The sequence below is a fragment of the Pseudorca crassidens genome, chromosome 19 (assembly GCF_039906515.1).
Source record: "Pseudorca crassidens isolate mPseCra1 chromosome 19, mPseCra1.hap1, whole genome shotgun sequence".
NCBI lineage: Eukaryota > Metazoa > Chordata > Mammalia > Artiodactyla > Delphinidae > Pseudorca > Pseudorca crassidens.
In genome coordinates, this window is record NC_090314.1 from 5,180,003 (window position 1) to 5,201,451 (window position 21,449).

Consider the following 21,449-nt stretch of genomic DNA (forward strand, 5'->3'; position numbering starts at 1 on the left):
CTGATGAGCTTTCTTCCCCGCCTCAAAGTCAAACCTCTACGAAGGTACTTAACTCTCAGCAACAAAATGTGTCTGAAGGCCTAAAATCACGCAAATGTAATAAAGCTTTTTCAAAATTTCTAAGAAAAATAAGTCAACAAATTAAATTTTAAATTAAAGTACCACAACCTTCTCTCATATTGTGATAAGAGGGAAAAAGAGTTTTCAGTTACTAAACTGTCTGCTGGGTTAGACCTCTGGTCATCAATAAGAGGGGACAGAAAACTCAGATGCCCCCGTACTGTGATGTGACTCAGCTTAGGTTACGTCACCCGCGTTTTCACCATCACTAGTCCTCTTCTGGGCCACCTATGGCCACGGTTCTTGTTACCCTTCCTTCAAGGGAAGCACTCATGGAACCTAAAGTGTAGAACACTTTGCAAAGTGAGCTGCCTAGGTTGCATGGGAGAGTCGGGGGCCCAGCCCCAGCCCACACACACTCCAAAACTCAGTGTCCCCAAAACTCCACTGAGGCCACTCTGAACCCATGTGTCCCTGCAGGACAGTGATGGGGACCACGTGTCCGCTCGTGCAGCCGAGAGGTGAGCTCCGTGGTGAACACCCAGAAACCCTCGCACCCTCTTTGGAAGTGCTCATGTCACACGGACAGACAGATTTGAAAATCGACAGGCAAAGCCCAGCCTCACTTGATCCAGTTCATTCCGCATCCAGTTTGGATACTGGAGCGAAAATGAAGAAGGAAAAATAAGATGCATAGGCCATTTATTTTTCTTTTATTTATATTAAAGTGTTTGCTTATTCTGAAAACTAACATCAAGGGACTGGATAACTTTGGTCAAATGTGAAAGGAGAGATCTGAGAAGTTAGTGTGTAACTTTCCAGATCACTACACACCACATACTCTATAACCATGTCTCAGAAAGAAATCACTGGACTCTTGTTAAAATGGTAATTCTGGGACTTCCCTGGTGGCGCAGTGGTTAAGAATCCAACAGCCAAGGCAGGGGACACGGGTTTGAGCCCTGGTCCAGGAAGATCCCGCATGCCGCAGAGCAACTAAGCCCGTGCGCCACAACTACTGAGCCTGCGCTCTAGAGCCTGCAAGGCACAACTACTGAAGCCCGCGTGCCACAACGACTGAAGCCTGCACACCTAGAGCCCACGCTCCGCAACAAGAGAAGCCATCGCAGTGAGAAGCCCACACACCGCAACGAAGAGCAGCCCGTGCACCGCAACCAGAGAAAGCCCATGCGCAGCAACGAAGACCCAACGCAGCCAAAAATAAATAAATAAATAAATAAATTTTTTTAAAAAAAAAAGGAGATTCTGATTCCATAGGTCTGGAGCAGGGACTGAAATGTCTGCGTTATTCTAACAAGTTCCCAGGAGATGCTGCTCCTCTGGGGCACACTACACTCGGTCAGCAGGGTCCTAGGGCTTGCTCTTGAATGGGTGCTGGGCAGAATCCCTGGAGAGCTGGAGAACACAGACTGCTGGGACCCGGCCCCCATGGGTGAGACTTCAGGAAATCTAGGGCAGGAATTCAACATTTATATGTCTAACAACTTCCCAGGTGACACTGCTGCTGCTGCTCTGCGGAACAAACTTTAACCACCACTGTCCTAGGGAACAGAAACAAAAGTCAAGGAAGAGGAACAGAAAGCTCGTGACAGGCACGTGCACGAAAGCACAGGATTCTGTTTACAATGAATTCCCAAAATAGAATTTTCCTTTTCCAGATCTACATTAATAAAGAGGCTAAGGACTGTTTTACATTTCAAACTAAAATTTACATCTAACTGAGGAAAAGAAAGACCTTTTATTAATCAAAATTGGCACCTTAGCCTAAAATTAGAAGAAGATACTTGACTTCTGGTGTTTTTGTCAACACCATCCGTATTTCCTGAGACTCCAGACCTTCCTTCTCAGAAGGGGCAAAGCAAGCAAACAATTTATAATGATTTTCCTCTCAATTCCTATTTAAGCTGAACACACGGTAAAAGCTTTGCCAGGAAGGCAGTGAGAGTTACATCAATTAGAACTTGCTTCTTCTGCCAAGTTGCAAATAATCGACCTTTTCAAATGAACCACAGTACAGATGATACGGCTTGTGGTCGAAATGATCACATTACTGTCTCTCTGCAGGCAGTTTATAGATCTGAGGTTTATCATCACTGAGACCCCGTTCCATAACCCAGAACTACGAACAACACAGTCACAAAACTACTGCTGGAACAGCCAACACGCTTGAGACATCACTTCTGGTTTTCTCATGAATGAGCGCAACCAACCTGGGTGATAGAGCCCCGGAGGGATGGGATGCTCTCCACAGAAAGTTTGCTGGAGGGAGTTCCCCGAGTTATACTTCCTTCTTGAATGGCTCCTGTGGTACCTGAATAAAAACAAAATCATTAGCGAATCACACCTCTGCACCTGCAAAAAAAACACAAAAAAACAAAAAACCAAGCAAACAAAATCAGCCCCTACTTCGAAGAGAGGGAACAGCAGCACAAAAAGAACAGTTTTTGTTTTACTGAAATGTACTTTTAAAATAATTTTGCAATTATTAAAAAAGACTGTAGAAATATGAAATTTCAAAGTTTTAAAGTCATTTTTATACAGAAAGAAAACTTACATTTAGAATTTAAAGGCTCTAGTTTAAGAGCCCATCATCATTAAAACACATTAATGACTTCCTTTAATATATTTATTGGGGACCAGAGTTTAGTATTTCTGCCAAACAGCATATTTTACCTCTGACCACTCCTTCATGTTGGGCTCTGACCAATAAACCCTCAGGTTGCGAGTTTTGGCTTCGGGGAGAAAACTCTTCTTGCTTGATGTAGGGCACAGTAGCTACGGACCAAAGCAAGAGAAAGTGAGCTCAAGTGCTGAATCCCTGACTGTGACGCTACAAAGGCAGAGATGGCCACGTCCTCCTCACTGACCTGGCTTGGCGGCCTCTTGCTGCCGCGGCAGTCCCAGAGAGATGGAGCCCGCCGAGGGCTTCGCTGCCTCGGGAGCATAGGAGGCCTGATTAGGAGAAGGCAAGTAAGTGCCGGGTGTTCCCTAAAAATAATGTTAAAGGACTAGAATAACACTGTCTTTTCACAAGGTCAACTATATATTTAAGGTACACGTTTCTGTTTATAAAACTTACCACTCACCCCCCACCAAAATTAAGAACAGGTATTTGTAAAGCAAGAAAATCCCTGACACAGACTGGTTAAATTTTAAAAGTTTTTAAAGGGAGCAAGATATGTCTTCCAAAATTACCATAAATTTTATGAAGATAATATGCATTACTTACAAATTACATAAATAAAAGCACTTAACCATACACACAAAATGTAAGCTACTATTGTTAACATTATCCCTCGTAAAAATGCTATGGGATAGAAGCACCAATGAAAATGGTGGAGTAAGGACTTCCAAAAACCCTCCTCCATAAAGGCAACCAGAAAACTAGCAAAAATTTTAAGAATCAGCCTTTTTTTTTTTTTTTTTTTTTGCGGTACGCGGGCCCCTCACAGCTGTGGCCTCTCCCGCCGTGGAGCACAGGCTCTGGACACGCAGGCCCAGCGGCCACGTCTCACGGGCCCAGCCGTTCCGCGGCACGCAGGATCCTCCCGAACCGGGGCACAAACCCGCACCCCCCGCACCGGCAGGCAGACTCCCAACCACTGCGCCACCAGGGGAGCCCAGAATCAGCCTTTTAAGAACTCTTTTCCAACGCTTTAACCAAAGGCTTGTAGAAATCTGGGAGCATTTATTCAAGAAAAATGGCAGAACCCAGGTAAGAACCATGAGCTGTGTGACACCTGGACTTGGCTCTGCTGCCCCTCCCACGCCCCTCACCCCCCAACCCCCGCCAGCTCTGTCTCAGCCTTGAGAACCCACAGCCCTCGACCACGGTGAAAACCAGCAGTCCAGCAGACAGCACAAGGGAAAGAATGGGGTTATCATTCCCAGGTAACTGTCATGATCAGACTGGTCTGACGGTTCTCTGACAGACCCACTTGCAAAGCTGTCTTTTCTGGCCTGACTGTGGTGGGGAAGAAAGTTCAGGCTTGTCAAAAACTATCAGAGTCAATGGATTAACCTCTCCACTAGCTGAGGCAGGAGAGAACAGCTAGGGTGAAAAAACAGGCTAAACAGAAACCTTAAGAGGAAAAGCTAAGGAAAGAGATATTCACAAGGGATTTGAAAAGCTCCAACATCTTCCTAGGAACCTAGAAGGCCAAGTGCACGTGCAAGGCTATGTACCTGCCAGGGAAGACATAAGGCGGCCATGAGTTCTCACCGCTGGCTGATCTCAAGGCGCTGAGAAAGCAGGAAGTGAAGACCAAGGCCGAAGTGCCAGCTGCCTGGCTGAACGCTGCAGGCACATCCCAACATACACACAGAGCCCTCAGTAAAGACGTGGGAACTTAGTCTTTCTGGGCACTGAACTCTCTGTCTAATAACTAGCTGACCACTCATTAAGCAAATAGAGACTTCAGTGGCCACACATGACACAAGAATACAGACTTTACTGAATTAGTTCAAATAAACAACAACAAATCCTAGGGAGAAAGGAGAATCTGATTTCCAGAGTTCCACATTATGTTATGTGTTTCAACCAAAAATTACAAGACATGCAAAGAAACAGGAACATATGATCCATACACAGGAGGGTAAAAAAAAAAAAAAAAAGGCAGTGAATAAAAACTGTCCCTGGGCTTTAGATTTGTTAGGAAAAGACTTTAAGTCAGCTATTATAAATAAGTTCAATGAACTATAGGGAACCATGTATAAAGAATTAAAGGAGGGCTTCCCTGGTGGCACAGTGGTTGAGAGTCCGCCTGCCAATGCAGGGGACATGGGTTCGTGCCCTGGTCCGGGAAGATCCCACATGCCACGGAGCGGCTGGGCCCGTGAGCCATGGCCGCTGAGCCTGCGCGTCCGGGGCCTGTGCTCCGCAATGGGAGAGGCCACAGAAGTGAGACGCCCGCGTACCGCAAAAAAAAAAAAAAAGAATTATAGGAAAGTATGAAAATGATGTCTCATCACATAGAGAATATCAACAAAGAGAAAGAAATCATAAAACAGAATCACATAGAAATTCTGAAGTTGAAAAGTATAAGAATTGGAGAAAAAGAAAACCTCTCAGCAAACTAAGAATATACAGAAACATCATCAATCTGATGAAGGGCACCTATGCAAAGTCTGTAGTTAACATACCTACTAGCGAAATATTGAATGCCTCCCTCCTAAGTTGGGCAACAAGCAAAGTATAATCTCTTCACCACTTCTATTCAACATTGTTCTAAAAGTTCTACCCTAACCAGTTTAATAAAACAAGGAAAAGGAAAGGCATAAAGATTGGAAAGGAAGAAGTAAAACTGTCTTTATTTGTAGACGACACGCATACAGAGAATGTCCTAAGAAATCTACCCCTTCCAAAAAAAACCAAAAATAAAACCAAAAAACCCTGTCACAAACAGTAAGTAAATGTAACAGGAGATAAGGTCAAGATATAAAAATCAACTTTTTTCATACACCAGAAAGAACCAGAAAAGGAAAAATTTTAAAATATCACTTATAAAAACATAAAATACATTATAAATAATCAAATTAACCGATTAACAAAATTAACAAAACATGTATAAAATCTCTACAGTGAAAATTACAAAATACTGCTGAGAGAAATCAAAGACCTAAATAAATGGAAAGACGAACATGTGCATGGATTAGAAGACTCAATTTTCTTAAGAATTAATCTACAGATTTAATGCAATACGAACCAAAATCCCAGCAGAATTTTTTGTAGGAACTGACAAACTGATTATGTAACTTATATGGAAATACAAGAGACACAGAAGAGCTAAAACAATCTTATTTATACGACTGCAGGACTTATACGACATGATCTTAAGACTTACTATAAAAAGCACAATAACCAAGACTGGTGCTGATGAAAGGATGGGCAAGTAGGTCAATGGGACAGAACAGAGTCCAGAAACAGACCCAAACATGCAAATGGGAGAGAGAAAAGACTTTTCAACCAATGTGATGGGAATGCAGATCCACATGGATGGATGAGGCCCATCCTCGCCTCACTGTGCACAGAAATCAGTTTCACATGGACCTAAATATAAAAGCCAAAACTATAAAGCTTTCAGAAGAAAACCTGGGAGAAAATCTCCACAAGCTTGAAATGGGCAATGATTTTTTAGAGAAAAAGAACTAGTCGTAAGAGGGAAAAATATATATATGGACTTCCATCAAAATTTAAAACTTCTATGCATCAAAACACACAAGAGAGAAAAAAAATATATATATATATAAAAAACAGAATTTTCATCTGTGATGTATAAAGAACTTCTGCAACCTAATAACTAAAAGGTCCAATAAAAACAGATAATAAGACAGTCACGTCACAATCAGATGTACAAATGGCCAATAAGTGTATGAAAAGCGCTAAACATCATTTGTTATCAGGGAAATGCAGAATAAAACCACAGTGGACTACTACATACCTACTAGTATGACTAATATAAAAAAGAATGACAATAGCGAGTGGAACTCAGACTGTGCTGGTGGCAGTGGCACTGTAGAGCCACTCCGGAAAACTATGAAGTAAAACATACATCTACCCAGACATTCTGCTCTCAGGGCCTATACGAGAGAAATGAAACCACATGTCTACAAAGAGCCCAGTATAAGAATGTTCGTATCAGCTTTATTTACAGCAGCCAAAAAGCAGAAATAGCTCAGGTTTCCATCAACAAGAAAATGGATAAACAAATTGGTATGTTCACCCAATGGAGTATTATTCAGCAATAAAAAGGAAGAAACTACTGATTACACAAAAACCTGGACGGGGACTTCCCTGGTGGTGCAGTGGTTAAGAATCCGCCTGCCAATGCAGGGGACACGGGTTGCAGCCCTGGTCTGGGAAGATCCCACACGCAGTGGAGCAACGAAGCCTGTGCGCCACAACTACTGAGCCTGCACTCTAGAGCCCGCAAGCCACAACTACTGAGCCCACATGCCACAACAACTGAAGCCGTGCACCTAGAGCCCGTGCTCCACAAGAGAAGCCACCGCAATGGGAAGCCTGTGCACCACGACGAAGAGTAGCCCCTGCTCACCGCAACTAGAGAAAGCCTGCGTGCTGCAACAAAGACCCAATGCAGCCAAAAAAAAAAAAAAAATCTGGACGAATCCCTGAAATCATTAATGCTAAGTTAAAGAAGACAGACAAAGAAGAGCCAAAGTGTAAGACTCCATTTATATCGAGTTCTGGAAAAGGCAGAACTAACCTACGACAACAGAGAGCGCTTGAGGCAGTGGAGGAAGAGAGCCTAGGAGGGACGGAAAAGGCCCCCAGCCCAATGGGGGCGCAGTCACTGGTGGTGAACGTCAGTCAACCTGACTGAGGCTTTACAGTCAGACCACGTCCAGAGAGAAAGGCCAAGGTCAGAATAAACTAGGGCTTACCAATCATCTACAATTTAATATTAGAACCTTTAAAATAGTTATCCTCTAGTACTTGAAACTATTCCATCTCCATTCATGCTACACTACACTTCAGGGCACACGCACCTTTCCCGAGCTAAACCAGAGGGGTGCCACTGTCACTCAACCTGGGCACATGACTCGAATAAACTTCCTGTGTGTGGTATGGAATAGAAAATGACTGCTGCATTTTCAGGTCACTGTCTCTTCATAAACAGACACATTTTTATTTATTAGGACTCTGACAAATTAATATGGGAAGGAGGGACAATTTTTACCAAAGCAAAAAAACAACAGGCCATCTACTGGGAAGAGAAGCCCTTTTACCTGTGAGATGGAGCCTCCCAGTATAAAAGATGGTTTTTCTGAAGCCACTGTGGTTTTGGATGATGGGATGAGAGGAGGAGGTGGCCTAGTGGGTCGAGTTGTTGGAAGCCGAACCCCTTCAGGGAGGTTAGTTATCACTTGATGCGGAGCAGGCTGGAGGACTTTCAAAAGGGAGAAAACATTATTTAAAATAGTCAATTTCCTAGTTTGCGACATTCCACCTATCTCAATTGTTTCTTCAATCATGTTTAAACTGTGAGTGCAAGATGAAGTTGAGGATGAACATTTCTATTTTAAATTTCTTTCACTTAAATTAAACCTGTATCCATACTCAGGTCACGAATGGTATTTGTGAGGTTGAAATACTCAACTCCCTGGCAAACCAGAGCTTTCAGGCTGACGTCCATTTCAAACTATTTCTGCTCAGCATATGCAAATGGCAAACAATTTTTTTCTCTCTCTCCATCACTCTTTGGACCTCACGATGGAGGTGAGAAAAAGGGTGTTTCTTAGGAACAGCTGATATTACAACTCTGGAGAATATACAGATTGACTGACAACCAGTTATACGTCCTCTTTGCATCCTGCATAATTTGGAAACATTTGCTGATTCTGACTCTCACAGACACTTGAATTTTTTTTAGGGGGGTGGATCTCAAGATTTTTACAAAGTACATGTACTCTTAAAAGAAGGCAGTCAACGTCACAGTACACATGTATGAACACAAACCTCCCAGTGGCCCAGTGCATCTCAACTGAATACAACTGAAGATGGAATGCAGAGAAATTCTGAAACAGCAAGGACGCATCCTGGGAGTAAACCACCCAGGTCATCACGTGTAGGTTGATGGCCAGCAGCCACGGCACAGAGGAGCGGTATTTACCTGGCGGGACACTACAGCGGGCTGCACTCACATCGGGCTGTGGCGCAGCTTTACTGACTTCTCTCGGAGAGAGCCTACACGGTGATGCTGACCTTGCTGCGGTACTGCGCATCTGTGCTTCCTGTGCTAGAGCACGTGTGACCTCAGCATAAGGCATATAGGCGACTGATTTTCCTATGAAAGTTAAAGTTATCAAAATAAGGGAAGAACCCCATATTAAAATAGTAAGTGTGAAAGGACCAAGCCCACACCATCCAGGGGCAGATCCAACTATACACTACTATCAACATCTAAAATTCCCGGGGGGGGGAATCCACCCACAGAGAGGTTTAAAAAAACCCTATAAATCTAAATCTTCTGTGCAAGCGTCATTACTGTGACCTAATAAAATCCTCAAAAATCCAATTACAACTTTTTCTTTCAAATCACAAAGAATTTCTCTTTCCTCTCATTAGGAGAATCAAGTATTTCCACATGCAATAAAGACCACAGCAGGCAAACATCAGATTATCCAGCCATTCTGTGAATTCAAGTATGGCCTGAATTAGAGGCCATAACTCTGAGGATTTCAGCTGTTATAATTAGCCTGTTGAAGCCCACTGCTTAATATTCAGAGAAATAAATGCAATCAAGAAATGGAAGAAGGGTTTCAAAAGATACAGATCAAAATAATTTTTAAAGGCTACACAAGCTTATAAAACTATGAATTTTACTGTAGTAATGCTGATGAAAATTATTCCACATAATTTACCTCTACATAAAGTATTAAAAAAAACTTGAAGCATTTAAAGGGCATATCAGATATGCAGTCATATTAAGACTTAAAAACACACATATATGTAATTATATATATAATATAAATGTTTTCTTTTTTTAAAGTGAATCGACATACTGTAATTTTGGAAAATAAGAAAAGCACAAAGAAGAAAGTAAAAACTCATCTGTAATCCAAACCACTTTAAATTGTGGCATTTTAATGTCTGCCGGAACAAATTCCCATTCATTTTTTATTCTTTTGCTTACCTAGTCTTACCCATTTATTCTTCCAGATAAAACTAAATTTAAAATCATTTTGAATACTTCCTCCCCAAACAAAATATCACTGGAATTTTCAGTGGACGTGCATTAAATTTATCTCCTGTATTTATAGGAGACTTGACATTTTATAATGAGCTTTCTAATTGAGGAAGCTAGATGTTTTCATATAGGTCATTTTTCATAATTTCATTAAAAGTATTCATAGGTATTTTATATTTTGTTGTGAGGAAAACCATCTGTTTAACATACATGGGAATATATATATATTTATATATACTGATTACTGCAGATATATAAGAAAGAAAGTTGTAGATTTCTGTATATCAATTCTTTCTGAGAAACGTAATGAACTTTCCTCTTAGCTCTAATAACTTTCTCAGTTAATTCTCTTAGGCTTCCTAGGTGAATAATCTTACCCTGTGAATAATAACTTGTCTTCTCCCTTCAACAGCTAAACCTCTTGTTTGGTTCTTTCCTTTCTTCCTGCACTGCAGTAAAGTAACACTGGGCATCCTCACAGGTCCTTTTCTAAAGAGAAGGTCTCTAGCATTTCACTTCTAAGTGGATGGTTTGTGACTGGTTTCAGATAGAGACTCATTAGCACAATTAAAACACTCTTTAGTTAACTAAGATATTTTTTAAAACCAGAAACAACAACTGTAATGTCAGCTAATAGGAATCTGTACTATGGGCAGAGCACTGTGTATTACAGGAGTATCCCGTTTAGCCCTCATGACTAATGAGATCATTAACACCATTTGACAGAGGAGGAAACTGAGGCTCAGAGGAATCACACCTAACTGCCCAACCAAGGCTGGAGATTTTTCGAAAGCAGTGCAATTCCTGGCCCTGAGCTCTAAACCATCCTGAGTGCAATGGTGTCTCCCTGAGCACTTGGGTACAGAAATTTCAGATGTCTCTGGGGTAACCATGAAGATGATGTTACCCGTTCCTTCTCTGAAGGATTAATATAATGAATTAGATTATTAAGTGTCCTAATACTGTGCAGATTTATGAAAAAAACCAACTTTAAAAGAATATCACTTCTCCCTTTCTAGAGAATTTAACATGAGAGTGCATTGCAATATATATTACATATATTCAGTGTCTGATTGTTTTATAATCAGGTGGGAAAACACACTTTGTCGTAATAGTGCTAAAGAAAAAGATGAAAATTTAGATGGTTTTAAATATAGCTATTTAAATCATCATGTACTCAGCTGAAAAAATTAAGAAACAACAACAACAAAATAAACTAGATTCAGTTGCACAGAGGCATTAACTCTTATTTTGATTGGATTGATTTTAACACCTGCATTAGAATTTCACTTCTCTCTCTCTACATGTGTAAAGTCTGAGTCTTTTCACCGTAGAAAAAAAGTTTCCAACTAAAGCAGGAGTCAACTTGTGTAAACGTCACTGGAAAATGAAAACAATCTTTCTCTGAGGTTTTTTCAAGCTTTTCTACAAGTGGAAAGGCTTAAGCCACCTGTCTCACTGATATTAAGAGAAGGTGAACACAATCAAACAGGTGGACAACAGGTGCTGCCTGTTGCCTTCTAAATGAGCCCATGAAGGGAAAAGCCAAAACTGTGGTCCTACCTCATGTGGACAATACGAGTTTGGTGATGGTTTATACATAAATCCTCTTCTCACTATATTTACCATCCTATAAACTACTCTATGATGCCGCACTGAAAACATTTTTATCAAACGGTCTACATACAAGCAAGTTAACTGCAAATATAGAAATGTTATTTGGGAGATTATCCTTTAAGCGAAATATAGGATAGCTATAAATTCAGGAGAGCCTTCAGGCACTTGTTAAATAAATTACTGGATGAACATACTAGCTAGATTAGCTAAAACAAAAGTTAAACCTTCGGATAAAATGTAATCAACCATCCCAGTTTGTAGAGAGTCACCCTGAACCAAATTGGTGTCTTATTAACAAACACCTTGGTGTCATATTGATCAAATATATAATGACAGTTTGGTTTTAAGACCACTGCATCACTATTAAAAGTAAGGGTACCATTCAGATCTAAACCACATGAATTAATGTGACTGATCACGGAGAAATGCAAGTCACAGTTTGGAGTCTCAGAATTTAGGGCTCTAGCCTAGTTCAGTCTCTCCAGCTACCAAATACAACCCATCTCGTAAAGGAGGTCAAGAAAAGAAACTGAGGTCCTAAAATAACTATGCAATATAGACATATTAGAATGACCCAGATATTGTCACCTGAATAATGTTAAGCTTTAGCATGAGTTTGGCAAATACCTTTGAATGTCATTTTTTCTACATTTTAATTCTGCCTTAAAAATTTATTCTAAATCATTTATGTAAGGAATAGATCAAAAGACTTTTGAATTATTCTATAATTTATCATTCTCATAATGACAGATTTTCTCATAATTGAAGATAAGCACTTCTGCTAAATCCATTTTTATCCTACTTCATTTAATCATTCCTTTAACATGTAATTACTGAGTATACATTATGTCAATTACTGAGTTAGGAATTAAGGATTCCCTAGAGGCAATATACTAAAAGCCCAAAGGTTAACAATGTTTTTTTTTACCTTCATTCAAGAAATATTCATTTAGCACCTATCATACACACAGCCCTGGTGGGTATTAATTACTCTGGTTCACATTTTTAATAGCATAAGATTTATATTTAAAACATTAACAATCTGATATGTAAAACTCTAACATAAGAGGTTCAGTGTGTCATGCAACTAATAAGTCATTACTGGTGTGACAGGCGCGGGGAGTCAGCAGGATCAGTTAAGCAGCACAGTTCCTCTTTTACATTAAATAGCCCTTGAAATGCATGGTGTTCTACAGCTAATAGCTCTTATCTATGTCAGGTACTACAGTCTTCTGAATCATTACAAAAAATGAAACCATAATCAGAGAAGACTTTAATAGTCTTATACGCTACACACATCATACTGGATAGTCCATAAGTCATTATCAACCAGAATACATGTGCCATTTTCTTACCATGCCATAAGAAGTTATTAAAATTTAGAAATCGCTCCCTTTTTTTCTTTTTTTAAAAGAAACTAAGTGTATCATGCACCAACTTAAAAAGAGCATGCACAACTCAAATCTGTCACTTGAAATAACAGTGACGTACAACGATAACAGTACCTTCGTGGTATCTGTTACACTATGCATATACGAATATACTACTATTACTTATTATATTGTACATAAAATGACGCTGAGCCATGTCTTATAAAACAATACTGAATGCTCATTCTTTCTTACAGGTTGTAATCCTGGCAAGGCAGAGATATAGCTAGATTAGACAAAGAGACAGACTGATATATTATTTGCACTTTACAGATGAGAAAACTAAAGCTGAGAAGGTCAAGTGGCTTGCCCATGGCCAGAGCGAGGGATAAGTCAAGGTCTGACGGCTATATGCTACACAGAGCTGTCCCCTGTCATATCAGAGATTTAGAATGTTACTCTGATTTGCTTGGAGGACAGGACAATTCTCACTCTGAAAACTCAGATGAATGCAGCGTAAAGCATGGCTTTTATGCAGTCATCTGGCATTAAGGCGAACATCAGAAAATTCACATTAACAACATGACTATTGAAAATGTTACTGCCATCCCTCTGTGGTCAGTAATGCTGGCATTCTTTAGTTTAACTGAGGTCAATTTGTGAGGGACAAGCGCCATAAATCAAGTTCCTAAGCACTAAGGACACTGCTTTCAAGTATAGCTTTGTTTCCCACCAAAAAAGTTCTCTGTGGCGCGAGTGCCACCTACCTTCCCACTCTCTGTTTGGGCTCTTGGGGGCGCCACGCGGGCTCGCAGAACCCCTGCGCTCCAGGTCCATCTGCTCCTGCCTCTGCCGCTGCTCCTCCAGAAGCGCTGACTCATGCATGGCTTTGATGTGTCGCTGGTAGAGGGCGAAGCCGCTCACTGGAGTTCCAATCGGTATGTTACATGGGGTGCAGGAAACCTACAGGAAGAAGAAAATCTAAATACGCCCAATGACCAGCAAAACAGTAATTACCATCTGTGGCAAGTAATGCTTCTTTCTGTAATATGACTGCTTGAAGTGATTTTACCATTTTTTAATCAAATCTTCAAGCATAATGCTTAAAATGCTAAACAATTACTTTCAGATCTGAACACAAAATAAATCCCAAAGTTGTGGTAAGAGAAATCAAAACAGAAATCACAATATTTCCATTTGCTTTTAACTCACGATGTTGAGTCCCTAGTGGCTCAGGCTTGGGTCCCACCCTCCTCTCTGCCCTCTCACAGGTGCTCACACCCACTTCTATGGATTTAAATGTCATCTGTATGTTAACGGCTCATAAACTTCTATTTCTAATACATTTTCCTGCAAGTTCCATACTCACAGACTGCCTACCTAACAACTCCACCTGGATATCTCAAAGCACCTCAAAACTTATATTCAAAACGGAACTTTTCATTTGCTAAACTCAATGCTTCTCCTACAGCAATCTCCATCATACGAAACAGAACCACAGCAGCTTAAGCCAGAAACCTGGCAGCCACACTGGACTCCATCTCCTCTCTTCCTATAACCAATTCATTATCATACCAGTTCTCTTCAGGATGGAAATGAAACGTCACCTCTTCAGACAGGCCGTCCCTAACCATCCAAAACATACTGCAAACCCCCTCCCTCTCTTTCACAGCACACAGCACTCGCCACAATTTGCAATTAGATGCTTGTTTTCTCTGCTTCTTTTCTGTCTCTCCCACTTCATGAAGGAACCCAAGCTGCTTTGTCCAACACTAAATAAACAGCCCCTAACTCAGTCCATCACTTGATGAACACAAAAGAGTCCTGGGAATAGAAGAGATCTGACTCTTTTAGAACCTGTTATCTAAAGACTTCCAGAGTTTTCTCCACTGCCATAAGTAGGATTTTTCACTGCACCCATGACACACACATAATTTTCTTGCCTTTGTGCTCTGGCTTATATGTAAACATGGCTTTCCTCCTTTTGCTATAAAGCAAAATGAACTGTTTTGGTCCAACCAAAACATTATTTCCTACATGGAGTCTTCTTTAAGTGCCTCTTTAAGAAGGAAGCTCTCCTTCCTTTGAATCACCCATAGTATATTTTTCAAACTAAGAGAGCATCATATTTTAATTCTTTTAAATTTTTATTATGATTTTTTCTATGTCTTATTATCAAGACCAATCTCTAAATTTTCTGAAGTCAGAGATCATGATATTCCACACAGCATTAAAAATGTTATCTTGAACCAGGCAGACAATCAATAAATGTCCATTTGGGTAAATCAATGAATGAGCAAATGCTTAATGATTTTTTTGGTGAGCCTATTTATCATAAGCACACACTTAGGGCTTCCCTGGTGGTGCAGTGGTTAAGAATCTGCCTGCCAATACAGGGGACACGAGTTCGAGCCCTGGTCCGGGAGGATCCCACATGTCGCGGAGCAACTAAGCCCGTGTGCCACAACTACTGAGCCTGCGCTCTAGAGCCCGCAAGCCACAACTACTGAAGCCCGTGTGCCACAACTACTGAAGCCCATGCACCTAGAGCCTGTGCTCTGCAACAAGAGAAGCCACCGCAATGAGAAGCCTGCACCCCACAACAAAGAGTAGCCCCCGCTCACTGCAACTAGAGAAAGCCCGCATGCAGCAGCGAAGACCCAATGCAAACAAAAATTAAATAAATGAATAAATAAATAAACTTACTTTTAAAAAAAAGCACACACTTAACTTTTACATATTATATGTGAGACGAAATAAATTTTTATCCTCTGAAATAAAGCAAGAGCTAGAACGTAACTAAGTAAAAGATCAATACCCAAGACTGGAATTCAGGATCAAAAGGTAGTCAAACTCATAGAGATTAATAAGGTAAAATGTAAATAAAACTAGATTTGGAACTGTATACTAAAGTTAACCATAACCTCTATAATTTATTCTAAATATTCAAAACCCAGTTATATATTTATTCTACTATTGTCTTATAGCAAAACAAAACAAACACAGAACTTACTAACATTTATGGCTAGAGCACTATATTTCTCTTTTTTCCTTAATTGGAAATGACCATTTCAATCAATTATCACGATGAATCCATTTGAAAAAGCAATGTATCCAACAGATGAATGGATAAATAAAATGTGGTCTATACAACAGTCTTAAAATGGAAGAAGAATCGGATATGTGTTACAACATGGATTAATCTGGAGGACATTATGCTGAGTGAAATAAACCAGCCACAAAAAACCAAATATTTACTGTATGAGTCCACTTATGTAAATAGCCAAATTCATAAAACGGAAAGTAGAAAGGTGGTTACCAGGGGCTGGGGGAAGTGGGGGAAGGAGAGTGATGGTTAAATGGATATACTTAACCCTACTGAACACTTAAAAAAGAGTTAAGACGGTAAATTTTATGTTATGTGACTTTTTACCACAATTTTTTTTAAAAAACAAGCACTGATTAAAGAAGAGAAGAAATGTCTCTAAATGTCTTTGTTTTCAACACCTCTTACTCACATTGAAAACTTACCATTGGCGGGATGACAGCAGCTCGATGCTGAAGCTGTGGCAGGTCCAGTGGATTTGGTTTTATTGGGGACGAGACCAGTATAGATCCAGTGGGGTTTAACAATGAAGGTTTTGAATCCACAGGAAACATTCTGCAAATGCAATTTAAAAAAATAAATTAATATATTCTTATTTAAAACTTTAAACATACAATCACCATAATTCCTTTTAAGTTAACATGTACACACACACACACTCGCACATACACACATCACATTAACTTTGCATATTTCAACAGTCAGGAAAAAAATCTACAGTGCTAATTTTCTAGGTAAAGAAGCCTAACGTTGCTTTATAGGTTGAAATTTATCTGAATTTAATCATCTGCATCTAACCAACAGAACAGTCTGAACAAGGGCCATTATAAAAAGTTAGATCCTAATTTATCATTAACATAGGTTACAAACTATGTTACCTGTAACAGAATGTTTCTCTAGGATCACAGAGTATTTTTTTTAAAACATCTGAATAAACCACCATCATTTTAAAACCAAGAATCTCACCCAAAATCCCAGACTTCTCGTTTCTCATGAAAAATGGGAAGAAATGGCACCGCAGAGGCAGCACTCCCATGCAACAGCGGGCTGAACTCGCAGGGCTGCCCTCCCCACCCAGCCCGTGCTCCCCAGTCACAGCCCTGCCATCTCACACTCCACCAGCTTCACTCATTTTCAGGACATACACTTGAGTTTAGGACACCCAACGTATGAACTGGGGAAATTATATCAATACCTTACAGGTTCCATCATATTTCCCAGTGTTGTCAGTTACTGGGGGAAGATGAACATTTTCAAAGGTATAAATTGGTAAGAAAATTAGAATGTGTAAAAGAAAACAATTTACATATTACACAAAGAATAAAGATAATATTAAAGATATAGAAGACAACTGAAAGTGTTATTTTGATAGTTTGGAAGTGAAGTAAACTTTAGAGTATCATCCAGAGACCACTATATATTTATAAGGAATTTCAGAATTTCACGACTATTGTCATGGTCATCTCTTAGGATGCTCCTCTCCTGTAAGATTACTGCCATCCTAATTTTTCCTTCATTTATAAATTTATAAATAGTTACTGATTATAAAAAAAAAAGTTACTGGGCTTCCCTGGTGGCGCAGTAGTTGAGAGTCCGCCTGCCGATGCAGGGGACACGGGTTCGTGCCCCTGTCCGGGAAGATCCCACATGCCACAGAGCGGCTGGGCCCGTGAGCCATGGCCGCTGAGCCTGAGCGTCCGGAGCCTGTGCTCCGCAACGGGAGAGGCCACAACAGTGAGAGGCCCGCGTAGCGCAAAAAAAAAAAAAAAAAAAAAGTTACTGAAACCAGCAGTGTGAAACACAGGTAACTCTTATTTTAGTTGAAATATTTCAATAAAGCATGCTTAAAAAGGACCACACAGCTTGAATCCATTGATGTTTACTCTAAAGCCTGGGACAATTAAAATCTAGATTACTGTGACATGAGAAGAAAAGAGGGCTAGAATCTTCAATTTTCTGAAAAACCAACGGTTAAGTAGGAGCCCTATATTATTTCAATTCTTGCTGATTAAAATTCTAGTATCTACCATATAAAAACCTCTTTGGAGAAACCATTACTGTTATGTTCAATATTATTCTAGTACCAAGTCTCATTCTAGAATATGTAAGATGCACAATATACTGGATATGGACTGAAAGCACAGTGACACCAGGACACACTATGGAAACTGAGCTCTGAGCAGAACTTGGCTATCTCCTGAGAGCCTCTTTCTTATTAAAAAGGGGAAAAAAACAAAAACAAAAACCAGAACTGGATTGGGTTTCTGGTTAAATGACGTTTTAGTCTAATTCATTTCTAGAATTTGCACCAATCCAACATTCTACTGTGATTCTAGGTGAGTCCATTGCTTTCAAGGAAAAGGAAACACCCAGGAAATTAAATATATTAAAGAAGTTGGCATCTACTCCTGCAAAATATGTATTTTTACAGTAATTTTTATAAAAACCATTAAGATTATATTTGCATATTATTGATTTGACTAAAAGTACTTATAAGGTAATTTGTATTGTACCTGATATTTTGAATTACAAATATGAATAACCTACAGTTTTAACTGATACAAAAAAGTGATCGTTATATAATGATCACTAAGTTAAATCTTGATTACGCTTTCTAACACACTTTCACTCCAGCTCCCATCTTCGCCCTCAGCATCTCTCACATGTCATGTGCAGGCCCCCAGGCCTGGCTTGAGGCTGCTCGGTCTGGGGGCAAAGCTGGAGCCAGCGCCCCCCACACCTCCACTTTCACCACCACGTCACACGGCTCTGCCACAGAGCGGCTCAGGCCACAGCTCTGTGAGCTGACAGCCCCTTCTCTGCTATCATAATATGGCACACACGTAACAAGTGATGTAGAAAGAAATTAAAACCTTTCTCATTAAAGAATAATGATCACACAATTCTCTTTGGTTACTTAATCAGGGGAACAGCATCAGAACCCAACACTAAAAGCAGACAGAGGGACTTCCCTGGTGGCGCAGTGGTTAAGAATCCGCCTGCCAATGCAGGGGACATGAGTTCGAGCCTTGGCCCAGGAGGATCCCACATGCCGCGGAGCAACTAAGCCCGTGCGCCACAACTACCGAGCCTGTGCTCTAGAGCCCACGAGCCACGACTACTGAAGCCTGCACGCCTAGAGCCCGTGCTCCGCATCAAGAGAAGCCACCGCAATGAGAAGCCCATGCACCACGACCAAGAGTAGCCCCCGCTCGCCACAACTAGAGAAAGCCCGCACACAGCAACGAAGACCCAATGCAGCCATAAATAAATAAATAAATAAATAATTTTTTTAAAAAATAAATAAAAGCAGACAGACTCTCTCACTTGCCAGTATTTCTACAGGAGTAACCTCAGCAGCCAGCACCGCCCTAGGGTTCAGTCTGCAACCAAGAGAGTAAAGAGCAGGAGGAGGTCAAGGCGGGAGCCTCACCGCTGCCTCTCGGGTTCCCCGTCCACATCCTCGTCGGCACTGCACGTGGCACTGGAGTCGTGGTCAGAGGGGAGCTCGGGCCTCGGGGCGCTCATCTGCTGGGCCACCCCTAGGTCGTCGCCTCCAGGCTCCGGCTTCTCGCTGCCTCTCTCCAGATCTCTGTCTTTGGGGTCCCCTTCGACTCTGGATGGACTGCTTTCTGGCATTTCCACGTCCGCAGCGTCAGCCTTGGTGGCCAAGGGGAGGTCCAGAGCAGAAGTGCCTTCAGCCCCGCACTCCCTGTGCCCCACGTCCATCGGCTCTGCTGTGTCCACTGCCACGCTGTCGTTCGCCTGGGTCTCCACACTGGCATCCTCGGCTGCTTCTGTGCTCGGAACTGCCGGCGACGGAGAGGCCCTGGGCACGGGGTCGGGCGTGGTCCCCCGAGGAGGCGCGTTTTCAGTGCTGTCTTCGCCGGGCTTGACAGCTTCAACTGGTGAAGGAGAAGGAGCACTTTCTGTACCAGAACTATTTTCAGCACCTTGAAGATAATGGTACAGCATAAAAATCTGATAGTGAACAGCGTCCGCTAGTGACAGCAGCCACGCCTGAAAGTACTCGTTCAGGATGAACTATCCTCCTCTCATGACCTCACTGAAGTATTACAGCCATTGGGAAAACTAAAGTTGTTTCGTAAGTAGAGTATGAAAGGGAAACATCAAACTGTCTTGGCCTTCAGAAACTGAAAGCATAAAAGCTTTTAATGTCTAAAAATAATCCATACGAAATTTGAAAAACAAAGAAAGATAGAAAAACAAAACTAAACAAAAAACATTCCCATAAATGATAACGTTCTGGTTTATTTCTACCAGCCCGTTTCTGTGCTTTTCTTTTTACCCAGGAGAGCTAACACTAGAACAGCACCATCCAATAGTAACATAATGCACATTACATCTGTAATTTTAATTTTTCTGGTGGCCATGTTAAAAAAGTAAAAAGAGAGACAGATAAAATTAACTTCAACAATATACCTTATTTAACCCAGTATGTGCAAAATATTATCATTTTAAATGTAACCAATATAGAAACCTAGTAATAAGATGTTTTACCTTTTTTGGTACTAAGTCTTCAAAATCTGATTGTATTTCACATTTTCAGCACATCTCAATTTGGACTACAGTCGTCCCGTGGTGTCTGCAGACCAACCCCCATGCCCCCACCACGGACACCAAAATCCACGGATGCTCAGGTACCTGATGTAAAACGGCAGCATGTGCATATATAACCTAATCCTCCCGTATCCTTTAAATCATCTATAGATTACTTACAATTACTTGTAATACGTAATACAATACAAATGCTGTGTAAATAGCTGTAAATACAATGTAAATGCTATGTAAATAGTTGCCACTCTGTGGAATTTTGCTTTTGGGAACTTTCCGGAATTTTTTTCTGAATATTTTCCACCCACGGTTGAACTGCAGGACCCTCAGATAGAGGGAAGACTGTACTCACATTTCAAGAACTCAATAGCCACATGTGTGTCTAGTGGCTACCACATTAGACAACAAAGCTCTAGAACAATATCACATAGATTTTTTAACTTAACGTTGTAACACTGGTCTTTCCCATCGTTTGTACCATTTCATAAATATACTTTTAATGCGTTTTGACATCTTTACCCAGATTATCTCAAAGGAATCACAAATTCACTATATCCAACTCTGGACAGGTATTCAACTCTCCCAAGTCCCAACTCAAGTTCTTTTTTAGTGTTTAGTATCCAACAAACAAACCAGGAACCTAGGAGTCACCTTTTAAAACACTCCTCTCATTTGTCCCCATATCCTGCCTCGATGGGTCTCACAGATCTTCTAAAAATATCCCTCAAATCCAGCCATTTCTGTTCAACTTCACAACTGCCACTCGACACCAAAACCGACTCTTCTGACCACCACCCCAGACCATTCTCTACAACAAGGCCAGAGTGAGTTTAAAAGCCAAATTTTACCAAAACTCACTCACACTCTCTCCCCCTCACTGCTCCCAGGATAAAGTTCCAAACTCCTGAGCGTGGCCTTGCTGCAAGCGTCCAGCCTCATCTCGAGCCCTGCATTCTCTGTATCCCATATCACTGGCCTTCTTTCAGTTCT

At 40.9% G+C, this 21,449-nt stretch overlaps 1 protein-coding gene across 14 annotated transcripts in view; it reads right to left on the bottom strand.

Annotated features, from left to right (window-relative positions):
* NCOR1 (nuclear receptor corepressor 1) overlaps positions 1 to 21,449 on the bottom strand; it is a 143,200-nt gene that overhangs the window by 28,121 nt on the left and 93,630 nt on the right. For 8 of the 14 annotated variants that reach the window (XM_067715481.1, XM_067715480.1, XM_067715479.1 and 5 more), the window contains 8 exons: positions 19,318 to 19,837; positions 16,310 to 16,439; positions 13,546 to 13,741; positions 8,715 to 8,888; positions 7,831 to 7,991; positions 2,949 to 3,069; positions 2,755 to 2,856; positions 2,292 to 2,392 (listed from right to left, as the gene is read on the bottom strand). In XM_067715481.1, coding sequence (XP_067571582.1) covers positions 2,292 to 2,392; positions 2,755 to 2,856; positions 2,949 to 3,069; positions 7,831 to 7,991; positions 8,715 to 8,888; positions 13,546 to 13,741; positions 16,310 to 16,439; positions 19,318 to 19,837 — 1,505 coding nt within the window. The remainder of the gene's footprint in view (positions 1 to 2,291; positions 2,393 to 2,754; positions 2,857 to 2,948; positions 3,070 to 7,830; positions 7,992 to 8,714; positions 8,889 to 13,545; positions 13,742 to 16,309; positions 16,440 to 19,317; positions 19,838 to 21,449) is intronic. The other 6 variants (XM_067715486.1, XM_067715491.1, XM_067715485.1 and 3 more) reach the window with 4 other exon arrangements.